This window comes from Xylocopa sonorina, chromosome 1 (genome assembly GCF_050948175.1).
Source record: "Xylocopa sonorina isolate GNS202 chromosome 1, iyXylSono1_principal, whole genome shotgun sequence".
NCBI lineage: Eukaryota > Metazoa > Arthropoda > Insecta > Hymenoptera > Apidae > Xylocopa > Xylocopa sonorina.
Window position 1 is genome coordinate 2,228,775 of NC_135193.1, and position 27,443 is coordinate 2,256,217.

Sequence of the window (27,443 nt, forward strand, 5' to 3'; positions counted from 1 at the left end):
GGAATGTCATTTGGAGATATTCCATTAACGACGTCGTAGAAGATCGTTCGTTCCTGGTTTACTTATGTAAAGTCTAGGCAATAGTGGTTATTTGAGCGAGGATTCTTTATTTTTTTCTTTTTTTAGTCTCAAGATAGTCCATTAGGATAAAACGCAAGGTATCTTGGTACGTATATGCCGTCCTCGAGCCACTAAAAGCAGTAAATCGTGCTCTCCACGATATCACTGGGATGTATGTATATCCATACATTACCGGTCGAGTGCCATAGATCAGTATTGTCCGAGCTAAGCTTCGAAGCTTAGAGATTATTCGTGGTTTGATTCTTGGAGGGGAATTGACCTTGGGGCCAATCGATATCGAGCTAACTATCGAACGTGTAATCAGTTGAATTATTAGTTTTCAACGTTTCGCACGTTTGGAAGACAAATATTAGGAGGCTCCCAATTTTAGAGCTCGACAGCTTAAATACTTCTATACTCTGAAATCCCCAAATCATCCATCTAAACAGTAACATTTCTTCTGAAACGATTCAATGTCCATATTTCAATTTATGGTTCGCGATCGATTCGCGTGGAGTGATCGATATTTGAAATTTTCCAGTGGGAAGCGACGCTGCCACGCTGGTTCGACGATTGCTCGGCTGGTAGAGTCGTGAGGATCGAACGGCGGCGAGAGAGGCACGTCGGTTGCGGCAGGTCCCGAAGAACGGGTCTTAAGATGGCCTACATTATCCGGCCTTATCGGTGAGAGAAGCGACCAGGTCGGATCGTGGAAGAGCCGAAGGGGAGGGTAGACCACGCGGCGGGAGGAGTGGTCGAGATAATAGCCAGACAGGAAGAAAAATGGGACAAGCGTGGTGCAAGGAGAAGACCACGAAGGCGCAGGACTCCAAGTCGCCTCTGGATCGGGTCTTCGTGCGATGCGCGCACCGGGTATGTGAATAAATATCTCCCATTTATATCGTTCTCCGTGGTACACGTTTATTTGTTTGCGAACTGAACGACGTGTCAACTGATGGATGGTTTAGCTAAATGTAAAAAATAGGCCGGTGTTATGCGTATAGCAACAACCGATGCATTATATCGGGATAGGGGAAGTCGAGTAAAATGGTAACTCACACTTTCAATTTACTCTTTGTTGGTGAAGTCCCGCTGTGCAAATATTCGTTTAAATACCATTAATTTGTAAAAAGCTATTGCTCTTCAAAGTCAGCAATTTAAACGATCGTCTCAAGACCCGCTAATCAATTACAATAAAACAATTTCCCCGCATATGTAATTCGAAAAATTCGATATATTCCTCGTTGCGTGTATACCATTAGGAACTCAGGATGTAATTGAATTACGTGTTCGCATCGTGAAAGAGAAGAGCCACCGAGTTACGTTAGCGTCGAGCTTTAAGAGATCGTGAAAATTTTATTCGACGGTCAAACTTCAGTTCCCACTCGAGGAACTGGATCCTGTTTCATCCGCCATTAGCAAACTGCTGTCGCGTTTAATTACTTTATATCGTCCGTTAATCCGTCTAACGTATCGCGGAACGGAACTACCTCGGAGACCGCCTCGCGACGTCGATACCTGACGCAACCGGGAATTTTAAACGGCTGATTATCGCGCGCGTCGAGCATGGCCCCGCGTGCACACGTGACGTGGATTTATCATGATGCATCGGGCGCGGGAACGCCGCTCCAATTTGGAATCCCAGACACGCAGATATGCGTGTAATTGCTAATTAACCGAGTGACGGTCCCTCCTCGTTGCACGCGTATACATGGCCGCATGACGAGGCCGCCGGCAAAAACTCGGACACGAACCGCTGGTATCCGTGTTTCATACTTGTCCACGGTTTTTTCGCGATGGAATCGCTCGAGAAAACGTGAACTCTTATTTTCCGGTGAACGAAATTTTGACGTTTAAGAATCTTGAACGTTTTTAAATTCAAATAAGAAAATGTCTACGTAATTACTTTCACTTCCCGCATCGTTTGCTCGAATCATTTCAACTATCTTTGACTCTAGCTAATTTTGTGCTTCGACAGTACCGTAGTCTCTGACAGGTTTTTGCCAACAAATGTCTATACGTAAGTACCATTTAGCGTGTTCTCGAAAAATACAAGTGCGCACGGTAAACATCCCGAACACCGCAATATCCATAACAATTAGTTTCGCATCAGATCCTTATCCCTCAGGCCCAACGCGTCACGATTTACATATCGACGATTAAGACTTTAATGCAAGAATAACGAGCACGCTAACGAAGCAATGGACGTAACGATCCATCCTCGTTGCATAATCGATCGCGGAATGTACACAAAGTAGCAACGGCCCGAGTCTGTGAACGAAGAGTAATTAATTATCGCGTGTATCGCTTTGATTAGCGGTCCCTGAAGAAGACGGGAACTGTTTTTGGTGGTTTCCTTTTTTCCACTTTGCATGCGTAATGCGCACGATCGCTCGTCCATTATCGATCCATTTTGTTATTTTTCACCGATTCCCGGGTACGGAACGACACATCCTCCTTCTTTTTTCACACCGGTTACGTGAAATACAAACCGTGTACATTTTACACAGTTCAGTGGCTGTTTCACGCGCCACTCGTTTCGATTCAATCGCGTACCCGGTTCGCGGTTTCTTTTTACCGCGAGCGTATGCGTGTACACCGTTGCGAGAATAATAATGACACCACGTTTTGGTCCGTTTTCCTCGGCGAACCTTTCTCCACCCGGTTCCTTCCTCGGGTATTCACGCGAAGTTTTTATTCCTTTGAATAAACGTGCAACATTTTCAGAGCGTTTCATCGCGACTTTAATCCGATTAGAATCATTAGAAAATGGAAGAATAAGTTCGAGTAAAAAGAATCGTTCGAGCTACCATGAAAATGGAGGGAATTCCGAAAGGATACCCGCCACCGTCTCTCGCGATCTAAACTCTGCAGCTCGCAGCGTATTTCTGCTTTTAATTAGGTTAATATACTTATTTTTTATTGGCCCTAAAAGTTTTAACGAATATTTTTATTCACCACGGGGAATGGAAAATGAAAGCCGCGGAATGGAACAGTCGGAATAACCTCTGAACAAAGCAAAAAGAACTCTTCGTCATCCGGCAAAAGAAAGCGCAACAATGAAGAACACAATCAACCTCTTAATCGCGAAAGGCAGGTTATCTCACCGTTTAAAGTCCACGTAATGCACACTGTGAGTTACCGCCGCGCGATACTTTGCAATTACTTTCCCCCAGAAAACGTTAAACTCCCATTACGATAGCATTGTTTCCACGATATTTTTCCACCGCTGTCTTACCTCGCTGCGAAACTGGTCCTTGTCGATCGCGGCGGTGAAGGTTCACGAGAAAAAAGTCATAGAAACAATTGTATCTTCTTCTCGTTATACCAGAATTTTATATCGTCGATTTCAATTGTCGATGAATTTCAATATCTCTCATTTGCTACGTTCTTAAACACCTATTCGCGTACAGCAAAGCGAAACTAAATAAGATTCTAATTATTAAGCTTGAGGAACACTGATTCTCGCCTGGTACATTTGACCAAACCCTCGAACAAGGATTTAAAACAGATAAGCAGCAAGAAGCATGCCTTCGCGTTTCCCACAGGAAAAGGAGGCAATACCGAAAGGCAAGTAAACGTTTTCCGAACACACACGACAAACGGAATGCTAAGTCCTCTTGAAGCTCGATAAAAAGAAGGAAAAACGAATAATAAAACAGACGGCGATCGATGGGTTGCCGGTCGTTTAGCTGATCTTTGTAGGCAGGATCAATTAGATGCAGAGTGGTAAGTTCGCGTTAAACGAGAAATCGCGGACCCGTCAAGGATTTGTGGTTGTGCAACGATTGGCGGCCAACGAAGAAAAATCGAGGCTGACGTGTATGTTTATTGGCCAATTTTTTTCTTTCCTCCTTCCTTGTGACACCAGGCAAAGTTTACGCGTTTCCATTCGCGCTGCTCGATGAATTTCCCCACGTTCCCCGCGTTCCCACGGTGCATGTACGAGATTAACTGGTCTTTGACAAATATTTTCAAGAAACTGAGAAAATTTTAAGTATTCTTTGTGAACGGCAGTGACTTTTATATGAAACTGACGTTTCAAAAATTCTCAATTCACATTATTCAAATTTATAGTCTTTACAATTCAAATTTATCCTTCACTTTGTATCATCGTTTCAAAATGATGTAGGACTTTATGGTATACGAAAGCTCTTTCTCTCTGTCTCTCTCTCTCTCTCTCTCTCTCTCTCTCTTGCTCTCGCCGTGTTATGTAATACTGATAATTTTGATCTCGAATGTTATTCGATTACATTTTACATTCAACGCGCGAACGACCCATAATATATCGAATTGCAGACTCGCGAATTTGGCGCAAAGGGAAACGATACGCACAAATTACATTCAGTATGCATGTAATTGCGTAGCGATTATTTTACTGAAAATTTTCTATTCAATCGGACACATTTATTGCTGCTCGCGCGTGAAAATGCAGCGATTGCCGATGAAATAGCGTGAGCTGTAACAAAGCGAAAAGAGGTCTCATTGAAAAAAAAATCGTACATCTGCTTCTCAAATAATTAACCGGCAAAAATTATGGTCGCCAATGAACAATTAATTAGCATCGAGTCACCTGTCATTTAATTCTGGAAAAATATTTAGCATGCAACGTCCTATCTCTGCGAGACAATTGATAGAGCGCTGATGTAATGCACGCGCGCGGCAATAAAAAGGGATCGAGTACGAGTCATTGTAAAGGAAAACATCCGTGAAACCTCGTGTTCCTTTTTTTTTCTGTACTTAAACACCATGTTCGCCATTAGCGAGCGGCTCGTGATTCTTGTTTCAACAGCGAACCGATTCTATAAACGAGCGCTTATATTTTTAGTGTCCCCGTCTCTCCGCGGATCGTCGCAGCCTGTTACAGCCATTAGTCATACTTATGTAATTCGTACTTACCGTTTTGCTTGCAGATGTTGCGCGCGGTTGAAAAAAACAGCGCCGCTCGCGTTAAAAACGTTAATTATGCGCTCACCCGGTAACTGAAAAACTGTGACAGTAATGTTTACGTTGCACGATTATTTCTTATCGCGTCCGAAAAATTTTTCTCGCATAGTTTTCCGAGTGAAGAAATACGCGTCATGGATGTTTGAATCATGTCGATTTAATTTTTGCGTATTATATTAACTATGCCTTTTCAACTTACACGCATCATAGTTAATCTTTGATATTTCTGTATTTAAACTTATATAAGTGGTTTATATATAGACAACAGTATCCTTGATTCGTCTCTATAGAAAAAGTTCTGATTTATACGGATATCAATACAGGTTGTCAATGTCAGTAGAATTGGCAAGAACAGAAGAACAAATCGCAGGAATAAGGATGAAAATGAGTGTCAACTTTAAACGTAAGGGGAATGAAAACAAAAATGACTGGTCGTATGGCAAGTAGTTTGGTAGTTTCGCGAAGACGTCGTTTATCGTGGCTATTATCTCGGCCGCGTTTAATTCCCCGTTATCTCTGGCGAGCACGAGTTAAGACTGGTGGAAATATAGAAGCGTCGATCGCTCCGGGGCGCGCCCGTTTCCGGTCCCTGGCAGCGTCCTTATCGCGACCGAGATTCTCGCACCTTGCGTACACACTTCTTGCGCGTAACAGACGTCGCATCGTACGTTTTCTACGATGCTGATTCACGGCTGTCTACTGAATGAGTAACAGAAGAAACGGGAAGTCGTGGATCGCGTGTTCCACTTTTTAAAGGTGTCCGTTGCATCGAAAGTTGACGTACCGGAGCGTTGCCAGTTCTTGGCTATAATTATAACCATCCCCGAGATTACTTAAAAATCGTTCGACACGAGATCTCGAGTTACTCGCCTTAAATTGTCTCGATTTTATTTATTCCTGCGGAGAGAGAAACTTGACTCGATCGAGAATTATATGTATAGTTTAAATGACTTTTAGTTTTACGGGTAGATACAACTAACGACAAGCATGGATATGTATATTAACCCCTTGAAATTTGTTAAACCCGTGGCAATATTTCTCACGTTGAATTATTCATGCGGTAGAATTTTGTAATTTAGCTTTCGAACTTTGTATTATATTGAAAATAGCTCAAACACGCAGAACCTGTGCCACACGTATAAATGAAGCGCATCAATTATCTATTGGTATTGTAATTGTTCATTGGATGTGTTTGGGGCAAGTTGTATTTCGAAATGAAAAATTTATGAATTATATAAAAAAGAGGGCTTAATTCGCGAAATTTTAGTTGAGAGTCTACGAAGCGCTTGAGATTCATCGGTTTTTCCTTGAGGTAAAGGAATCCTTGAACGAGCGAGGACTTCTTAAAACGCCGGCTGTTTTTATTCAAATGATTCTACACGCTGTTCTACGTATTCTATTCGCGAGTCCTCCTTTGAAATGTAAATTAGAGTTTATGAAAGGAAACGCTACGGAAGAGGTAGGAAATTCAACCATGGAATCTTTCTACCTGCCGCGAGTTGCCGTAGAAATCGAGCGTCAAAGAATGCCAGGGAAAAGGAGATTAATCATGCCCGATATTACTAGTTGCCGTAATTACTCACGGTCGACGTGTTGACGCACTGCGAACACGTACAAGAATTTACTAACGTGCACACAGATATTTATACACGATCTAGAAATTTGTAATTATTACGTATACGATTAAAACTATCTCCTTCAACGCAAGCATCCTGCCGTATATTATATTTCAATTTTTCCTTTAACAATTTGCATATTAATCGATTTTGAGGATAATATCCTACGATCAGAAAACGTACCAGTGAAAGTACCAACAGTTATCTCTACATTAAAAGTAACAGGAAACAGAGTCGAGTTCTTCACGAGCTCCTGAGCGTGTAGCTTTTTTTAGTCGTATTCTCGACTTCTCTCTCATTACGTGAAAATAAAACGCCATGCAGTGGGTACTTGTATACGACCAGCAACAGCTGTTAATATTTGATTAGAAGAGCAGTTCGCTAATGTCGTTTCTTGATTCGCGAACGAATCGACTGTGCCTCGTTCAAGTTTAATACTCGCGGCGAACAGGATCACGTCCTCGTCGCGACGCGAACATCTATCGAGATCTGACCTCGTTTGGTTCATTAGCGGAATGCTGTTAACGCGGCGTTAATTGATATCGTAAATATTATTGCTTAATGTTCGACATCTGGGCACCATCTCTGGTACTCATGGAATTATACAGGAGGTGTTATAACGTTTCGAGCATACTAACGATGTTTTACATTCGATACTTTTTTCCATTACAATGAACTTGATGTCGTTCTGAAAGTTGTTTCCAAACAAGTAAAGGGGGTACTGTAGAAAAGATATAAGCGATAGAAATTTGTATCGCATTTGTATCAGTGTTAAAATAACGATCTTTAGAATCAGGTAATCATTTCTAATTGACTATAGAGTCGTCTATGTAAAAAGATGGTACACGCATCGATGGTTTTTGCGGTATCAGCGGTTCTAGGAAGACAGAAACTGTTCCGTGCAATCTGACAGTGTTGCTGCACAATCGTAGTTATACGATGTATACAGAAATTTATGTAATGTTAGAAATCCTATAAAATGTTATACGATATTAGAGGCGATAAAGAATAGGCAACATGTAACAACTTTCTATCGCGAACCAAATGTCACCGGCTCATCAGAAGGATGACTCTTCGTTCTTCAAACAAACTACATAATGCTCCACTATTAAGTTGCGTCCGACAATTTTCTAAATGGCTTCCTTTAGCTTTTCCATTACGTTACGTGCTTTCTATTTAGTATAATCATCTCTCTCTCTCTCTTTCTCTCTCTCTCCCTCTTTCTTTGTCGATAATTTGTTAAAATCACAGAATACCGTAGCCTCGGATTTCACACAGAGTTTCGTGATTTTTCTTCTAAAAATCACGAGGCAAATTAGAAACGATTTGATCGAAAACGATGGATCGTTCCCAGGGAAACTGAGAAACCGGCAGAGAAGGAATGGTTCGCTTAAAATATTCAGGAGCAAAATTAAAACGGTAAACGTGCAGATTAATCGAGTTCGACGGACCGCATGCGAAAACGAGTTTTGACGCACAAAATCCCCGGGACGAAAATCCATTTGTCAACTGCTTACGTGTTTCTCGATGAAGGGGGGGGGGGGGGGGGGGAAGACGAAAGGGCGAACGATCGGCCGTCTATTAATCGTCGACGCGAGCAATTGCGTAAACACGTACGGCCGCGTATTTCTGGAAAGGTGAGCAGCAACGCTGTGCTCTTCTCGCGCGAGAAGGACGCGGCTCTATATCTTTTAACACGGACTGTATGACGTTCGTACGCGTCAAGCACGTTGAAATGTTTCTCGCGTGGAACATCAAGGATATTCTCGGTTTGAGATGTACTTATAGTGGCTTGGTATGAACGTAGACGCGAAAGGGGTTCGAGAGAAAGAGATTGGACCAACCACGAGACGCCACAGCGTTTAGATCTTAACGTTAGGGTAGTTCTGGGCCTGAGGAACATGTGTAAAAAAAAGTTATACTTGAGAGTAGTAAACATATTTCTCACAAATGTGAGAACGCCCAGGTATTTTGCTGTATTCGCTTTAAAACTGGAGTGATGGAAAATTTTGTAGGAATAACGAAGTACAAACTCAAGCTAGTTATTCTTTCTTCTAAGAACAAGCAAATTGGTTTCCGCGTAAACTTAAACAGGATATTGCGTAAGATACAGAATGTGAAGAATTTATTGATCTTGTTCGTGATAATACAGACGATATTCAAGATACGAAAAGAGCTTGTTTGTTCGATTCTGAGATTTGAAATGTAGTTTGTGTAGTCTAAACAAAATGGAAGCTGCGCGAGGGTTAACATAGAAGTTCGAAGGGGCAAATGCGTCGAACTTTGAAGAAGCATTGAAACTGATTTAGTTGGTGAATTCCCGCATTCAAAGTCATTTGCACGTGGATGGCGTTGTTACAGGTCATTGAACTTTAAGGAAAACTATGTAACTTCGACGAAGTTCAGGAGACGATGATTTTCGAACTTGAAGAATTCGCTTCTGAAGTATCTCAAAGCAACGTTCTACTAAACACTTCGTTATTATATCTGTTCCTTCAGATATTTATTATATATTAATTATTGGATCGCAGATAGTCTTTCCTAACTCTCTTTTCAAAGGCATTCTTAACTATTCTAAAATCACCAACTTTTGTGAATATTTCGCCCAGATGAATTAATTAAGATTGCAAACGATAGTCTTCGTGTACGTATAAAAACAAATAGTTTGAATCCAGATTAATCAGAATCGCGTAAACGTAGTTACGTAAGCATTGCATGCGCAAAGTGTGGGACCGAAAAAATGTTAACAATAGTCGTACGCGTAATTCTTTGGAGCGTCGGTAACGATTCTTTGGTTGAACGAAAATTACGTAAAGCAAGGTTTACTGACAGGACCGTAATTGCGTTTTCGCTCGTTAATAATAAAATTGCTTTTCAACTCGCGAGGACGCGTCGCCGCATTATGCGCTCTATCTGCAACAACCACTTGCGCGATTCTGACTACTATGATTCACGAGGAAAATGAGATAAATTTCTGACGGATGCGATTCACGCCGCGTCGCTTCTATTCGATGGAACTTGGCTGATTATCCGCGGATACGGTGTTCTCGATTTATTAGCCCGGAAAAAGTTTGATTTAACGTGTGGCGAAACGAGGAATTCTCGATATCTCGAGTACACAATTATACTTTCTTGCGCGAGACTAAATTGATTGGCGATTGAATGGGAGGATATTTCATAGAACTCGATCGACCCACGTTGTTGTATTTATTAATAGTCGGTGAAAGTTCCATTGTACCATTAAAGATCTAGAGAGTGGGTGCGCTCTCGTGGAACTTGTAGTACTAAAGATCGTATCATTACCGACAGAAAACGTGATCGATTCATCTCGATCACGGTATTCGAAATTTAAATTATACTTGTGGTCTTTCAGTTATTAATGCAATTTAAATATACAATTTTTATTATCATTCGATCGAGTGAATCGCTTCGTATCTCGACAATGGCGACAAATTTAAACTGAAATTTATCAACTCTTCTCGAATGTAAAATACTAAACTACGTCTTTGCTCCGTGAAACTCGAGAATGTTAAATGGAATGGTATCTCTTTTCTGATCGATACTACCGATCGATTTTACCGTCTGTTTTGCTCCCGGTTCATCGTTTTACAATTTTATCCACGCTCACCGGTAAATAGTAAAGTTTTATAGTCGACCAACTTATCACTTTTCCACGTTTTGTCGCACAAGTAGTTTCCCGGAGCGGAACGTGAATTCGTTGAAAACGAGCCACCTGAAAACGCATACCGTCGAGTTCCCTTTGGAAACGCGCGCCGGTGGATAGCTAAGCGGAACGTGAAATATCGTTCGTGGAAGAATTCAACGATCCCGGATCGAGCGTCTGTACAATCGCACTTTCGCCTGGAAGAAACAACCACCAACCCTTGGATAGTCGGCCATAAACGTCCGACGCTAATCCCTCGTAACTTTTTATCAATTTTATTATTACCATCGCAATATTTCCCTCCCATATACGGTTGGTTTACGAGTGCGAATTAGGTGAATCACTCGATATCGATGCAAGTGCTAAGCTCGAACGTTACGATTCTTCCTCGCACGAGTTGTAACGTAGTTTCGCAGAGTGGTATCGAAACAGTGTACGTGATCCTGGAGACAACTGACGCGCTAATTTAATCAGCGGGCAACGTGTCGACAGCGACAATTTCCTCGAGACGAATTTGCAATGTAAACCGTGTTCGCTGTAACGACACGTGTACGATTCCGGAGGGATCGTCGCCCAGCGCGGCTGCTGGTGATTATGGGATGTACGCCGGGTGACGATAAAAAAACCCTGGTCCGTCACGAATCGTTCCTTTTAAACGGAATCGAAGGTGGATATTATTTCGTTCTCGTCAGCTTTTTAATGGAAATGCAAATGCGTATTATCGATTTCCTTTGCACTCACCGCGGTTCCAGCTCGAACCCTTGACTTACGAACTGAAAATTCGAGCTTTCGGAGTCACGACGGAAAATTATTCTTTTCGCGCGAACGTACATAGCTATGGGACCGTAATTTATGGGTAGTACAAACCCACTAATCTTTTATGCGCTCCTATACACGACATTATCTTTCCATTAGTCCGACGCGAAACAAAGAGCACCTTAATTGCGACGTACAGTGGTTATAAAAAGTACTGACACACCGTCGTTTTAATTTTAACCGATCGCAAAATGTTTATGAATATTTCCTCCTCTAAAAATGGAGGTGGATTCTCATCGCGGAGACCGCTTCATTGGAAAATATGACTGCCTGGCACCGTTTCTATCTCCCGTTCAATGGATTAATTGCCGCGCGCAATTTTTCAATTCCGATTAAATTCCAGAGAATTTGTACGTCGAAAGAACGGACGGACAGGGTACACGCGATCGTGCCACGACGCGATGTTCGATCTGTTCCCTTGAGCGAATAGTCCCATGAGCGGTCAGCTGTCTGGTTCATCTTCCAGGGCTACGTGACCGCGGGGTGAAAATGGTTCTAAAGGTTGATCCTGAAGACGATCAGATGTCCTGTTAAGATCGACGCGGACGGTGGTTCGCGTGTAATCGTGTTCTCATGGTTGCGCATGCACAAAAGGGAATTATGCAACTCGGACAGGATAGCTGCGTGTGCCATAGCGATTGCGCAATTGCTTCGACAGGAACGCTGAGAGCAAGCATCGAATGCAACTCCATTCCGCAAGACGAGCCTTCCGGTTTCGAATGGTCTAAGGGGCGATCGAGGAGACATGCTTGGCGGACTGTGGCTTTTCACAACGCTAACATCGTTAGAACAGAAAGTGCCACGCTCTGCGTTCATTTTTTTTTTCTTCTTACGAATGAGCCAAGTTTCTAATTTTATTCTGCTTATACTTGCTTGTTAACGGAATTATGTTGCATACGTGCATTTTCAGTTGAAACTTTTGTTATTTTTCCTTCTTTCGCGTTCCTTAATTAAAAATACCGATTTCTGGTCACTGTATGGTATAAAGAAAGGAGAGAATGACATCGAACGGATATCAGGCTGCGCATGTAGCGCAGAATTCCATAACGAATATTCTCGAAAGCCTATTTAGGAGTATCCAGTCAAGTATAACTTTCATTGGGAGCGTGTTAAGAACGACAATTGGACCGTTTCGCGAGGGTAATTTCGCTCGATCCCGTGTGCAAAGCCGATCGTAAAGTCGATCGGTGGCCATAAAAACGAAAAGCAGCTCGATAGTTCAGCATCGACGTTGCGTAAAAGATACGGTTATTGCCGATGGCGCGGGACTTTGAAATATTCATCGACAGCGGGGTGTTATCGCGGTATGAATATAATTCCGGGTATTGTCCCACAAAAATTGATTCCAGCGCGCACGGCCGGCCGCGTTCCCCAACAAAAACGCGGAGAAATTAAATCTCCCGGCGAATCTGGTACCGGCGAGCGGCGAAATTAAATTGGACTTACAGGTGGCATTGACGAACACGGACGCGGACACGGGTATCATTTAAATTTTAGAGTAGCCCCGCGTAGCTGTCGCGAAACTCGAACGCCAGCCCACAGTGGCTCTCATCTTGTTCGTGTCGAAACAACGCGTTCTAACGCGAAAACTCGGTCGACTTTTCTTGTCTAAGCTTGTATCCGATGTAGAACCCCGTTTTTTGAAGTTTAAATACAATGTGCGATGCAATGACCGCCAGGAACGTGGAAATAGGCTATTTTGTTCCTTAACTATTACTTTTTTTTTTAAAGATAATTAAGAGTTCTTCGGGTCCTACAACCAACAATTTGTGATTAATTTAAATTGGAGAATTACTAATAAACACAGCAAATTCTCCAACTACTCCAATATTTACCAAGGCCACTCAGTTTACGCATTAAAAGGTAACATTTCGAACGAAGAACACTCGATTGCCTCTTCGTAATCAGGCGCTAATCCGAAATCAAGATCGTAGTCCCCGAGTGCGAATGGTGTTCGTTGGGTGGACGGGTGAAGCAAGCCAAATTAGCTTAATCGACCCTCGAGGATGGATCGTTCGATCCTTCTTCCGCGCTGTGTCTTCGTAGGAAATTGGCTCCAGATTCCCGTGGGCTGACGTGGAACACCGTAGCCGGCTATTCGTGTTGTTAATGACTTGTCTATGCGCGGCGTTCACCGCCTTTAAGGGCGCCGATCGAGCATGGCGGCCGGGCGCATCGGTTACAACCGGCGCTGTAAATGGGAAAAGCACGGCGGAACTGATGCAATCGGGGGAATATTTCAGACGCAACGACACGGAAGAAAATTACGCGGGACCCCGGTGTTCCTACATCGAGCCACGGGGTAACTTGGGGCGGTCCCCATTGATTTTTATCGATCGCTCTCGAAACATCGAGGAAGATCGCGAAAAGTGCCGCGTTTCGTTTGTCTTACTTTTCGATGTAAAGCGCAAAAAGAGTCTATTCCAACGCCCCTTCAAAAATGTCTCGCTGTTCCTTTTTTCAAGAAATCATTTTTCTTTTAAGTGGGGTAACACCCAATAGGGTTAGGTTTCTTTTAATATTAATAGCAATCACATGCACACAAAGGTACGCGGCTTTTAAAAATTTAATACTTGCAAATATGTACTTTGTCACATTATCCCCCAGGCTTTGATCATTTTTGCACTTGTTATATTCTGTGTATGTCCTCTGTACCCTTTAGTTATCCTGATCTGTAAAGCTCGTTTCGCAGCTTCTAACGTCATCCTATTTAATTCCTTTCAGATATACCCGAGTCTGAAGGAAGAGGGATCGGTCTTGGGTGGCGCCACGCAAAGGGTGACGAGGTAGGTACCCAGTTAAAGAGCATCGTGGACGCGTATGCAATTAAGCGAGCCGCTTGCTTGCACGGGGGCTTTATCGGTGGCGCGTAACAGGATTTAAGTGTCGTTTTTAACAGCCGCCCTGTTGGAAAGTTGCCCGTGCTTCGAAACTGGGATCGCACCGGCTGTTAATAACCGACCCTGGACGAGTCGAGATAATAAGAATCCCGAATAGCTGGACTCGTTCGCTATTTAATTGCACCCTTCTAGTCTCCTTCTGGGTTGGTACACGTTCCATCAAATCGCTGCGAGTGGATCGCGCTTCAGATTAGCCTATTGACGAACGTTCCTGCCGGACCTTTATCTTTCCATCTTCTCTTTACTCGCATAATTCGCAGTTTCTTTCATTTCGAAAGGAAACGAAATAATTCAAGCTCGAAGCGCAAAGTTGAAATTAAGCTCTCAGAGAATAATCCGACAAGTGGATTGGTACTTTTAATTTTCACAAGAAATAACCGAATAAGAAAAATAATTAAAAGGAAAGCGATCTGTAATATCGTAATATTCTCCGAGGCCAGCCACTAGTCGCTTCTCCTCTTAACGCTTCGTTCAAATTAGCCGGTGTTATTACAGTTTCCTGGGGAAACATCAAATATTGACCAATTAGCCGCGTTCCCCGTTATATCTTAAATTACCGTTGCGCTCGCGGTGCAACGCAAGAGGAATTACTCGCGCGCTACCGAGGCGAGCGAGGGCGAAACAGGCGTCTCGGGTAATTAGGAACGTGTTGAACGGTCTTATCGATCAGTTGGCGAACGATAATTCGCGAGTGCATCTAATTTCGCGAAGAAGGCTCTGTCGAGATGCGTTTTCTTCTTTTCTCTTTTTTCGCTATCGTCGAAATACCCTTTTGTGGAGTAAAATGTCCCATGCTCACGGATCGTTAACGTTTCATTTAAGACGCATACGAGTTCCTCAAGAATATAATAATATTCTAACCTATCTTCGTTTAATTTAACACTTAATTTTCCAATCAATATCCTCCCGTAAATATCCATATCCGCTATTAAAAGTCTCCGAGATTCAGCTTTCAGGCTTGCATTGCTAAGATGTTAACAGAAAAAAGGGGTATCTATATACTTAGAGCGCAATCTATGAAAGGCAAAAGGTGCACGATCGAGGCAGACGGTCGCGAATCAAGGTCTAAGCGCGTGACTGGTCTTTGTCCCCATATACAGGGAGGGGTTTTAGACCTAACGATATCGAATCAGCAGTAGAACACGGCGTGGGCTGTGTTTAGGTTGATCTTTACACCCACGCGGCAGCGCTCCGATTCGATTCCTTTTTAAGGTCAGTGGAACAGCGCAGGTGTCCAGAGACGAGACGATCGTTTTTTGCCTCGATTTGGACAAGTTCACGCTACGAATCGATCGCACCCTACGTGTAATCTGCGTCATTGATGACCGTTATGGGCGTACCTTGCGAAGAGGCGCGTTACGTCTAGGAAATGCGTTGAATAACGATTGTTTCTTGTCAGTTCAGTATTTTACTAGCGTATCGAGATGATGAGAGTAAAATAATATAAAGAGGCTATTATCTTTTTTTTTTACTTTTTGAGCAGTTTTTCAATCACCGAACAACGAAGTTTTATTCTGTTGAATAAGCATGCAAGAATCACGGAGTTTCATTGTTTTAGTCCAGAGAAGTGAAATATTGAGCTTTCGCCTTTTTATTGGTAATTTAAGCAACATCCAGGATTATTGTTTGTAATCCTAGGGGAGAAAAAGGGGAGCTTACCTTTTTGCGAGCTCGATAAAGCAACGCGTTCTTTTTCACCTATTTCCTTCTAATTTAGAATCATAAAGGTAGCCAGTGCGCAAACGGAGAAAACAGAACGTCGTTGTTTCCCAAGTGAAATGAAACTTGAATTACAAGCCAACCGAAGGGAGAAGAACTATTTGTCTCTCTAATTTAATATTATTAATCGAATCGCAAAGCGGAAAATCTGAATCCTCTTACCTTTCGCGTGATAAAATAGCATCGTAATAGCCGCGCGAGATACGATGCTTGCTGTAAAATCTCGTCGAAAGTGAATTCGTAAATTCGTAATTCGATTCGAAGATCAGCACGCATTTAAATTCAACTGCTTAGCGATTCCAGTTTATGCACATTCCCTTGTTTACTATTCCGCGCGTGGAATCTCATCCCGTATAAGAGCACAGGTGTACTGTAACATGTTTATACGGCAACGTTACGAGCATCGAGCTATTTTCGCTGAACCTTCCACCTTTCTCGTTTTCGACGACCTTCGTGTGAATCATCCGCCATCCCCCGTCCGTCGCTGGCCTTTATTTTTCTTTCGTTTCCACTATTCATTCCCGGTTGAAACAGGAGGGTAAATTTCGAAACTAGCTCCAGAACAGAATTCATTTGATCTGTACACAGGGTATTTTAAAGGTACCGTGGGCGACCTTCCGCAGTATGTAAACGGCAAAGGTACTTCCTAAAAAGAAGCTTTTCTCTAAAGCTCGAACCGGAAGCAAGCTTGTCACATCGCGTCGAACGAATAGGGCACGGAAACACGGGTGGGCGGGAAATTTGGAAAATCCAGGTGCACGCGTCAGACTTTCGACGTTCGATTTGCACGGCTCTCGTTTCCCTTTCAATTCGCCGCTGTCGTTTCCCCTTTTCCCAGCTGAAAACCTCTATTTTCTAATTTCGTCCCGCGTCGAGCTACATTTCCTCGCTCGACTTTCTCTCGCAACGCGCCTCTCCATTTTACCCCGTTTCTGTTCGATCAGACGCCAGACACACACACACTCGCGCCGTTCTACCCCCACGGGACGGAAAGGACTTTTTGTCTCCCGAGATTTTCGACGCCGCGCAAGATTTTCCAGTGGACAGACAAACGTGTCACGAGTCCGTTGGTCTTGCAAACGAACACCTGCGCAGTTTTCATCCGGGAACTGGGTTTCTGGGATAAATCGCTGCGATTCCGAGTTAAATTAACCCTCTCGTGGCCCTCGGCTCTTTCCCCAGCTCGATCGTGTTCCCGTTTCTCTCTATTTCAAATCGTTGCTTGAATTTTTCTAATCTTCTAATTCCTTTGTCCCCGGTGACGATGGAAATTAACTTTCCAATTTTTTTTCTATCCACCTACAGATGCATTGCTCCCTCAAGGTGATTAAGCGTACGCGACGTCGCAAGTGAAGCTTATTGATTTTAATATCAACTTAAATACAATTAAAATTCCTACGAAATTCTCTGGATCGTACAAGTCTTACTCTATCGAACGAGTATTTACTGCGACTTTAATTACAAAGGTATATAATAATTATCACGCAACTTACACAACCTGCGTTTCACTAAAATTGGAAAACTTCGGAAAATCCCGAGGTAGCTAATCTCGGTCTTGAATCTTATTAACTCCGACGAGAGTTCCTTCATCCTGCCTCCTTTCGCCTCGTTTACTTGTACGCGTTTTTACGAAAAGTTGCTTGGAAAAGCGTCAATTAAGCGTCGTACCGCGGGAAACAGGAGACGACGGGGGGTGTAACGCGAGAACACAGGGGCGGCAGAAGCTTTTAGGAACGCGGATTTCCTCGGGCCGATTCTCCTCGTTCACCACGCGATTTCCCGTTTCTGTCCTGCGAAAGCGAAGATTGTATTTAATTGCGCGGAAACCGATCTCCACCGCTCGGGGATAGTGAATCGGGATTCGATGATGAATCGATTGGTTAAACGCGCGATGTAGTTAACCCGGCGATTATTAATGGGACTTCGAAACGATATATCAAGCGCGCGAAAGGAAATCCTACGATATTAGATCAGTGTAATTAATTGAACCAGTTCGTTTTTATATCCTTCGTTCGGAATATTTCATCATAGACATCGTAACAGAATAATGATAAATATTTTGCTCAACAATACTAAACGAATACGAAAGCGAATAACGTTTTATTTATTATTAACAGAATCGTGCTTTAAAATATTATTACAGCGATGATAAAAGGTATATACGTAAGCACGTTTATAATTGATATTTCTTAAACGAAATTAATTGAAAATCCGTCCCAATCGTCTCTCTACCGATTAATAATAATTAGCATAATAATTATTACATTTCGTAATTACTAATTATCATATCTTTAAACGTATTTCGTATATCGTTAAAATAATTTAATTGTACATACTTTTAATCCAATTTTACGAGGATGATGTAACAAGTTTCTAGTCTTAGTTTGCATTTCCGCAGTTAATTCTAGATTATGATGCGATCATTACGCGGACGTCGAATGTTCGTACATTGGATCGCGAAATGTTCAGAAAGTACGTATCATCGAAACGGTAGTATTTTGCAATTATATCGCGCCCAGTTACAAAAGGAAAGAAAAACGGAACAAAAAGCAGAACAATCCGATAAGTAGCTTTCATCCTATATATTTGCAACGAATAATAGCGATGTCGATTTCCATTCAACTTAACGTGCACGATTTATGCATTTTCGCCGAGCGGGAAGCGCGCAACAACCAACGACACGTATACTTTATTTATGCACTCCGTTAAGCCCGGTTCATACGATCCGCCGGCCCGACCTAATTTATGCAACGGGCGTGTGCACGGATCAACGATGCATCATTCCCATTGTCCCCGTCGAATTCACCCGAATCGAGGCCAGAACTGTCAAAGTGTCCCGACGCTGTCACAGCGCCGGGATGCGCATCCCCCGCTCGCATGGATCGTCTTCGAAACTGTGTAATCGCCCCGCTGGAAACTTCTGCTCGAGGTTAAGGCGAACAGATCGAGACAGTTGCAGCTGCCTTCGCGTTTAATTACCAGACGTGAAATCGCGTGCGATCTCTCTTCTCTTTTGTCGAGTTTAAATTCTCCCAGAAGAATTTATCGCACGGTTTTTTTTAATATTTCAAGGAAAGATTATGCTCGTTCGTTCCGATAAAAAGAGAAGTATAATCGGAATTATCCAAATGAAGATCGCACAGACGGATTAAAATATCCTCCGTGTGAAATGGTTCGACTTTTTTGCCCGCAATGGCTGCTTCTCTTAATTGACACGCGTTAACGTTGTCAGAAATGTCACGTTTTCCGTTGCATATCGGTCGCGATAATTTTCAGCCTCACCCCATCGAAACGAACGGGCGTGCGAAACGACCGTGAGAATGACGCGCAATTTGAAAAATGCAGGCAAGATAGGGGGGTCTCGGCTAGTCTCACATCGAAAATGATACAGAGTACGTGAGCGTTGCAAGTTCCGATAACGGCGCGCGTTTTAATGGCTTCACGATTGTCCCGTGAAGTGCATTAATAATTCCGGAAAACAGCCAGCCAATGGAAAATCCGATATCGTTGCTCGATTGCTCGCGAAATAATGCGCTCGACTTCCATGAAGTTTGATATGTATGCACGATGCGCGAACGGATAAGTCATCGATCTTTCGATTTCCGATTCCGTGTATACACGATCCTATAAATTCTGTGGAATCGACACGGTTTTCCACGGATCTGCTTTACAAGATTTTCGAACACACGTAACAACGGTAATAATGTAAAAGTTAATCCAGAAACAATATATCTAAATAACCGCAGTAAAATTTAAGTTTTTATTTGTCATATCCCTAAACACGAGGCGTCTTAAAAGCTTCTAAACAAAATAAATGAATCGAAGATAAAATATCCGGGAACGGAGAATAATGAGAATCCGAAACTGAAACAGAACAGGGGTTGGTGGGACGAAGGCAAAAACATTAATCGATGGGATTCCACGGTTTCCGTCGATATTCTCGTATCGTTCGCGTGTTCCCCGCCTCTATTTCTCTGCGGGAGAAGAAGTTAAAAGGAATTTTCGTATAAAAGGACCGGCAAGGAGTTGTTCGCGGGAGAAATTCCAGCGACGTCTCGCGTCCCCGAAGAATTATGGCTCGGGGGACACGGAGAAACACGGCATGCATTTGCGAGTAACCGTATAATAGAGCCGCATTGTAGCGATGCCAAATAATTTCGGCCGGGTCAGCACCGAAATTTTCGAAATACACTGAAATTGCACCTGAATCAACCGGCAAGTGGCGGCCCGCTCCGGCGTCGTAAACCGACCGGAGGATAACGTAACGGCGACACCGAGGATAATTCTCGCGCGTTTAATATCGTTTAATCGTAGGTAACGAGAAACCGGGAATGTCGCGAACGAATGGCTCGCCCAGAAAGAATCAATTCGAAAAGAGTGCAAAGATACTCGAAGAAGATATCTCGAAAGTAAATTTGAAAGTGGTTAATCAATGGTTCTTCTTCCTTGTTTCTCCCCCGCTCAGAAAAGTTTGTCAAATAAATTTTGTTAACAATAAAAAATTAAATCGATTTGACAAAATTCTAACCAACTTAACAACGATAAGTTTGCCTATTAATCTTTAACCTACAACAGTTGAAGTGGTAATCGGTGGCAGTACCGTTCTTATTGTATATGCCCGAAACCCATATATATTTTTCCATCGAACACCACTGGTACATGGATTTAATTCGAGATAATATCATTTACGTCTCCGTTCACGGATTTACTTGCAGTTCGGAAATAGGTTACGCTGGTTCGCCGCCAAGGGAAGCGCTCACCAGGGGCAGGAGCATAGATTCCGTGGACAGGCCTTTTCATCCGAGCGACTGGGTCGACGTGAACCTCGAAGTGCCGAGCACACCGAGGCCGAGCTCGGTGCTCACGAATTTAACCGTCGACACGAGCCTCTATCCGGCCACCACCCCGACGTCCAGCTGTAAGCTCACAATTTATCGTTACGCTCGTATTGCAAGCTGTATCCTTAACGAGAACATGCTCGTTCCAACATGCCGGCTGATAAGGATAGCGCCGTCGTGTATCGTGAGCCTCCGTGTATACAAAACCCGTTCCAGCGGTCTGCGTTTTGTAAATAACACGCAGCCCTTGCTTCCCAACCCCGTTGCTAAGGGGGAAAAATAGGCCGGGAAAACTATGCGTTTGGCCGGCGCGGAGCGTTGGGAAAACTTTTCACCGCGGGCAAGAAATGTTCACCACGATTTCGTTACTTCGCAACTACATTTTTGTCCCCTTCGAAACGCGAGTGAATCGAAATGCAAATTATATAGAGATTTAACGCTGCCGATAGGTTTTTAAGGGAAGGAAGACAACGATCGGATGAAGAAGATCGGTGTACGTTCCAGTTTTGAATGAGAAAATTCTGTTCAGGTTCAAATCTGAAGGATGTCACCCCGATCCCGCCACCGAGGCGGCGAAAGCGGAACAAGGGCAGGCCCTTACCGCCGAAACCGGACGAGATCAGCTCGGAGAACCCGTCGAGCGGACTGAAACGGGCCGAGACCGGGGACGAACCGTTATACTCGTCGGTGAGGTCGCCGAAGAGCAGCGGAGACGAGCAGGAGCCGGAAGAAGAGGCGAAGCGTCGCTCGCAGGAGGAGCTCGATCGCGATGGAAGAAGAACGAGGGAGGTCTACGAGCACAAGGCGAGTTTACTCGAATGCTAGGCCGCGCGTGAATCTCCATTGTAAATGCCCCGCGGACTCGATATTCACGAGAATATTTACCCTCCCGTAAAACGGGCCGCGATTCGGCAAACAAAACGGAATCTGTGAAACAAATATACCGCCGCGACATTAAAAATTATTTACGACTCGCGTCGAATCGAACCAGCCGTTCGTTACCGGCGAGAGGGGATCGCCAGGGGGTGGTGGGGGTGAGGATTATGATTTTGTGACGGTAAATCTGAGGGGTTTGCTTTTTGATTTATTTTCGGAGGTCTTGGTAATCTCACTATTTCGAGTTCAATTTGTATTTTGCATCCGATATTTTGTACGAAAGACGTAATTTTGTTTGGGAACATTTGTTTGTACGTTTAGTAAGCCGTTAAATATTTTGGGAACATTCGCGCATTGGACGTGGCAGTTGCAAACATTTGCTGAAAATGTTTGCCATTTTCCAAGTCGCTGGCTTTTATACGCGCTGGAATTTTTTTGGAAAAATTTCTGCTCGACATTCGGGACCTTCTATATGAAAGTGGCAATATTCATAAAATTTTTCGAGATCTTTACTCTCTGAAAAAAATGAAAACACCACTAAGCTATTCAAGTATCATTTAAAAAAAACTGTTCGTTTCACGTTCCACCTGCAATCCAACGAAGGGACCGATTTTGCTTGTCGACACAGGTGAACGGTACCGGAAGGGTAATATCGAGCGACGTGGTCTCTGGAAGGAGAGCATTCGAGAGCAGCCACCACCAGCGTAGGGTACACGAGAGCGAGGAGTACGAGAGATTCGCGAGGACTCGGACAAACAAGGACTCGTCGACTCCTAATCGCGAGGAGAAGAGGATTCAAATCAAGGATTACTTGACGGTCCCGGAGAGAGCGAGCGGTAACGCGAGGACCAAGAACTACAGTACCGTCAGTCTGCCGAATTACGACGAGTTGGACACGGCCAGGCATCGGGGGAACGGGTCGAACGACCACGATCGCCAACAGGAGAAAACGTGGAAGGCCAGGAGACCTGTCAGGAGCAGCACCGGATCCCTTCCGGCTGAATCCTTCCTCTCGCCGTTTTCGGAGGTACGTAACTTTCGAGAGAACTTTACCAAATCGATTGTCTTCCTCGGATTTCTTTTTTGGCCTGGTTAGTTTAAGGGAATTTTTGGTTGCGGTGACGACGTGTTACTTACAGCAATGTCGAGCACGATGTTCTTGGAGCAACGCGCGAAAATAATTGCACCCACATGCGCCACGATGATAAAATTATGTCGGTTCAACATTGGTAATCTAGTGAAGTTTAGATCATTTGGTTAGGTTATTTATAGTATGCGAATCTGGATACGTTAATACCGGTGAAGCCAGGGAATTATGTAAATTAGATGAACCATTAATGATGATTACTATCCAATAAACAACACAATACTCGTTTAATATGCTCTGTAGTCTATTTTGTATGTAGATAAATTGGGCATCGAAAGAATAGAGATAAAAAAAGTGTGGCCTCCAATCCAGATTTTTAAGACGGCGAATGTTTTCAAAATCGTTGTATAAAATATCGACACGATTCATTACTTTGGCAGCATCTCGCGCTTTTCGTCACACCGCGAGCAAAGAAATGGTTGGTACGCGGCAAGAAACGCTTATCGACGAGAATTCACTCTGATAACACGGGAACTTATTCTAATACGTAGAAAACGACCGTGCGATTGGAGGACTACATACCAAGAACCGATAATCTATCAGCGTATCAGGTCCTGGAGAAGCTGGATGGCGGGACGAACGGGGTGGTCAGAGACGAGTACGTGAAGTATGATTCGAGTAAGTCGGAGGATTGGGAGCTGGTTGACATCGGTAGCTGCGAATTGAATCATCGACACCAGGTCTCCTTCGAGGTATAACAATTAATCGATGCCACTCTGTAAGCGAACCGATATTGAGTCAATACACGAGTTACACTGTGTCCACCCCTCTCAAAAGGGTAGATACGCACGAACGAGGAAATCTTGTCGCTCGACTGATATTCTCCGACATAGCCCAACAAGAATTACGAGAATTTCATAGTAATCGTGCTTTATCATTTTTGTTATCAAAATTTATCTAAACGCTGGAACAAATCGAATTTCACTATGCGTGTGTTTGAAAGCAATGCATCGACTTAGCAGCGACCCCTATATATCTCTTTTAGAAGGGAAGTTCGTAAAGTGGTGTAACTTTCTTATTGGCTCAGCCTTGTGGGGTACTTTAGAATCTACAGCGCCTAGACAGACACGGTAAACGAGAAAGGGATTTCCCTAGGACACATCGGGAATGAGCGACGAGGAAGGTCGCGAGGATGGAAAGGACGTCGTCGATTTCTCGACTAGTCAAGAAGACGGGAGGAGATCTCCTTCAACGGATCGAGATGTATCTAGATCTCCGATCTATCTGGGGAAGCCAGAAGCGTTTGGAAAAACACCGTCCCCGGTGCTCGGCCGACCGGAGGACACCGAAGTGGATCCAAATAGGTCGGTAGAGATTATCTATGGCCGGTGTTCCGGGGATTAAGTGGGTTTAATTGGGGTGCCCAGATGCCAACCGGTGTAAGTCCATATTCCGTGGTCTTAGCGTCCTGGCCACTGTATAATCTTCTCTCGCCACTTTGGGAACTTATTATATTTACTTATATCTGGTCGAATGGCCGTTTCGTCGTCCGGTTGTTAGGGTATTACGTGACGCAACTTCGCTTAGTTATCTTATTGGTAACAAAGCATGTACTACTCCATGTATTATCGAGCAACGAACTTCAAAATTTTACGTGTACCAAATAATTTGCAATGTAAGTTCCACTCGTGACCCAATAAATGCCTACTTTGTAATCAGCCCAATTTCTTCCCTCCTCTACACTTGTTCTATAATATATACAGGACCCATATATATTCGGACCCATTTTTTTGTATGAAACGTGAGGTACCGAGATGTCCAATATTTCCTGAGGTACTGTAATATTTTGGTAGTAACTTTTTCTTGTATCGTTTTGTGAACGGTTCGAGGGAAGTTTTGGCGTAAAATAATACCCGCTCTTGGTATCTTTGTTTCCATAGGTTTCACTTGAGGTACTACGATCCTCCTACGTTCACGGATAACTGTAGAACTTCGTCCGCTTGCGAATCACCGGAGTCCAAAGAGCCGTTCTTCCTGGACGAGGCGAAACATCGTTCAGCTCTAGGTAAAGTGGTTAGGTAATCTGTGTTGATTGCTTTGAAAAAAGCAACGATAACGCAGCAACGTGACAGCCGGTTTAGTTCGATGCATCAACCTGCCAATAATGGTTGCTCTGATAAATTCCAAAAATACATCAAACTCAGCCGACTGGTCGAGCTGAACTCACCAGTCCAATGTACTTCCAAGTTTTTGATCTTCTCATACACCCATCCAACGTGCAATACAATTCCATACGAAATCGAAATTTCTCAAAAGCTACACAGCCAATCAATACCCAACCAAATCTCAAAGTCCACTATCACACCTAAACTCGAAGCTTAAAGACCATTCTACGAGTATCACCAAACTCCCAACCACAAGCCAGCACCATCGTTCGAGGGCCTGACCTCGTACGCATACCATTTCACCGATCCCGTTCCTAACTAACATGATCGAGGCAGAAAGGATGGAACTAACTATCCCTGTACGTGACTATTTAGACCGCACGTTCCGTTTGCCAGATACGATCACCGGGTCCACCGTTGGGAAACCGGACTCCGATCGATCCGAACAATCGAGGATGATGTTTGCCAGGAGTCTGTCGAACGAGAGCGAGCCGAACGAGGACACCTACGAGGCGAAGGAGTTGCAGAGTCGGACGGGCAATCTGATCAGGACCATCTCGGAGGAGTCGCTACCGCGAGAGATGATGGAGGAGCAGGATCTCGACAACTACTTCGACGAGAAACACGTGAAGGACGTTCACAATAAGCTGAAGCAGAGCATGGACGACTGGAAAACGGCTACACCGCCTCCTAGTCCCGAGCTCAGGATCAAGCCCGAGATCCAGGACTCCGATCATTCGACCCTGTTGAAAGTCCTCAAAGACGAGGCTGCCGAGGGCAGCAACTTGAGCTCGATGACACCGAGTTTAACTGAACTGGAGGCTGCTCTGTCGGACATGTTAGAGAAGGAGGATTCGCAAGAGGTACCGAAGGAGGAAAGTAAATCCAACGAGTCCCACGGATTGGTTCTGAAGAAGATAGAGTTCGAGGTCCAAGACTATCCGGATGGTTTCGCGAGTAAGGACGCTGGGAGGAGAATAGGGGATCAGAATCTAGTCGGTTACGAGCCTAAGGGGACAATCGAGGCTCCAACGTCGCTGAAACAAATTCTGGAAGACAAGAAGCCAGCTGTTGGCAGGAAGGTCTCGTTCTGTTCCTGGGAGGAGTCCATCGGAGAAATGGACACTCGCGGCGATCGCGAATACGCTGAACTTCCGATGGATTTAGATAGGGGTGGCTTCTTCCACGAGGACAGAGACCGTGGAACGCGAGGCACAGCATGTCCCACGGATGTTCCGCCGGAGAAACCGAGCAGGTTGAACAGAACCTTGGATGAGATTATGGAGAACATGGACGACGTTCCTACGCCTCCTCGCAGGAGGCATAGAAACGTTGGGGTGGCGAAGAAAGAGTCCGAAGTGGCGCAGAATGGCTCCGCTCTGAGCGAGCCTGTTTCGAACGACAGACTTATTTAAGTGTTTTCGTTAGTGGTGATTCCTGGAGTACGTTCCGTGACGAATTTTATCGCCCCGATGCATTTTATTACTCTGACGGTGAGAATGGACTTGTTCGTTACATGAACTGTAATATTTAATAAGCTCGACGATGTTGACGATCATGGATAATTTTATGAGTTGTTGTTACTGTAACAAGAATCGTAATAAAGATTGAGATACACGTTCGACTGCGTCCGCGAGTTGCTTCGGCGAACCTGATGAGCCAGTACACCGGGCGAAAATTCTTAGTCGAGGCTTCTCTGCCCCGAGGGAAAGTTTCTAACGAACTTGTCGCTCTCGAAGGAACGACGCGCCCTTCGAAAATCGCGAAACTTCGTTCGGAAAGTTCCCGATCGATGGGATCGCAGGTGTTCGCGCCTTATTGTTGTTCGCAGACTCGTGAGATTGTTTGGTCACGGCGAACGGGCTGCCGGGGGCTTCAAATTACGCTCTAAAGTCGGTAATTGCGCTCTATTGTGAAGTGCTCGGATTTTTCGAGTTCCGATATAATATTCAATTGTAAGGATTGGTTTTCCATCGATGTCAGATTTTCACGAACTAAAGATTCTCCGATCTCTAGTCAATGCGTACAACATAGGTAGATAGTATTTTAGAGGATAATCTTGTACATTTCAAATTCTTCGCCTATATTCCCAGTAAACTGATTCTACAATCGAGGATTAGGGATTGTTTTATTGCGTGAAAAAAATCGAACCGAATGGCAAGTATTGTTGAGAATCTATCAATGGTCTTAAATCGCCCTTGTGAAGGAGGCCTGTTACAACGATTTGTAATTTGGACTTGTTCATCGGTCGCTCTTCACGTCCACGCGTCAGCGGTATCCGATGACTTCGTTAGTCGAATATTTAGCGTTCCATTCGCGGCGTGCTACCTGAAATGAAATCTATGCACGTATGATGGAACTTGGCAGAGACTGCCACAATATACTCAGTTTTAATGATGTACCGATGAATATTCGCCTTTATATACATAAAATTATCGTTAAAGAAAAGTATGAAGCCGTAATGTCTCGTTGTTTTACTCGATCGTTGCATCGATCTTTAAATTAGAATTTAAAGTAGAAATTGCTACGATAAATATTTCCAGTATTTTATACACCTTACTTTAAATCTCCGCAAGTAGGAAATTCGATTAAACGTCTTCGAAAGAGGGGCGATTAGAAGTAATTTCATAACCAGGGGAAAAGGGGGATGATTTCGCTCCGTGGCACAATTGCTCGAACGATCAGCTGGCTCTGCGACGCATTATGGCGATCGGGCACTCGTACAGTGGCCACGTATATACGATCTATGAAGAAG

General features: G+C 43.8%; 1 protein-coding gene across 1 annotated transcript; it reads left to right on the forward strand.

Moving 5' to 3' along the window:
* The first annotated feature begins 601 nt into the window (after positions 1 to 601).
* Positions 602 to 26,152, forward strand: LOC143425045 (uncharacterized). Its single transcript, XM_076897502.1, has 9 exons — positions 602 to 933; positions 13,828 to 13,889; positions 20,438 to 20,640; positions 21,090 to 21,364; positions 22,065 to 22,463; positions 23,075 to 23,275; positions 23,679 to 23,887; positions 24,464 to 24,588; positions 25,085 to 26,152. Exons 1-9 carry the CDS (start codon positions 844 to 846, stop codon positions 26,101 to 26,103), a joined length of 2,583 nt encoding a protein of 860 aa, XP_076753617.1. The 5' UTR covers positions 602 to 843; the 3' UTR covers positions 26,104 to 26,152.
* The last annotated feature ends 1,291 nt before the right edge of the window (positions 26,153 to 27,443 follow it).

Coding starts and splice junctions, on each gene's coding strand:
- LOC143425045 (XM_076897502.1), top strand. CDS start 844: ATGGGACAAGCGTGGTGCAAGGAGAAGACCACGAAGGCGCAGGACTCC. Junction 13,890..20,437: donor GCCACGCAAAGGGTGACGAG/GTAGGTACCCAG, acceptor ATTTACTTGCAG/TTCGGAAATAGGTTACGCTG. Junction 20,641..21,089: donor CACCACCCCGACGTCCAGCT/GTAAGCTCACAA, acceptor AATTCTGTTCAG/GTTCAAATCTGAAGGATGTC.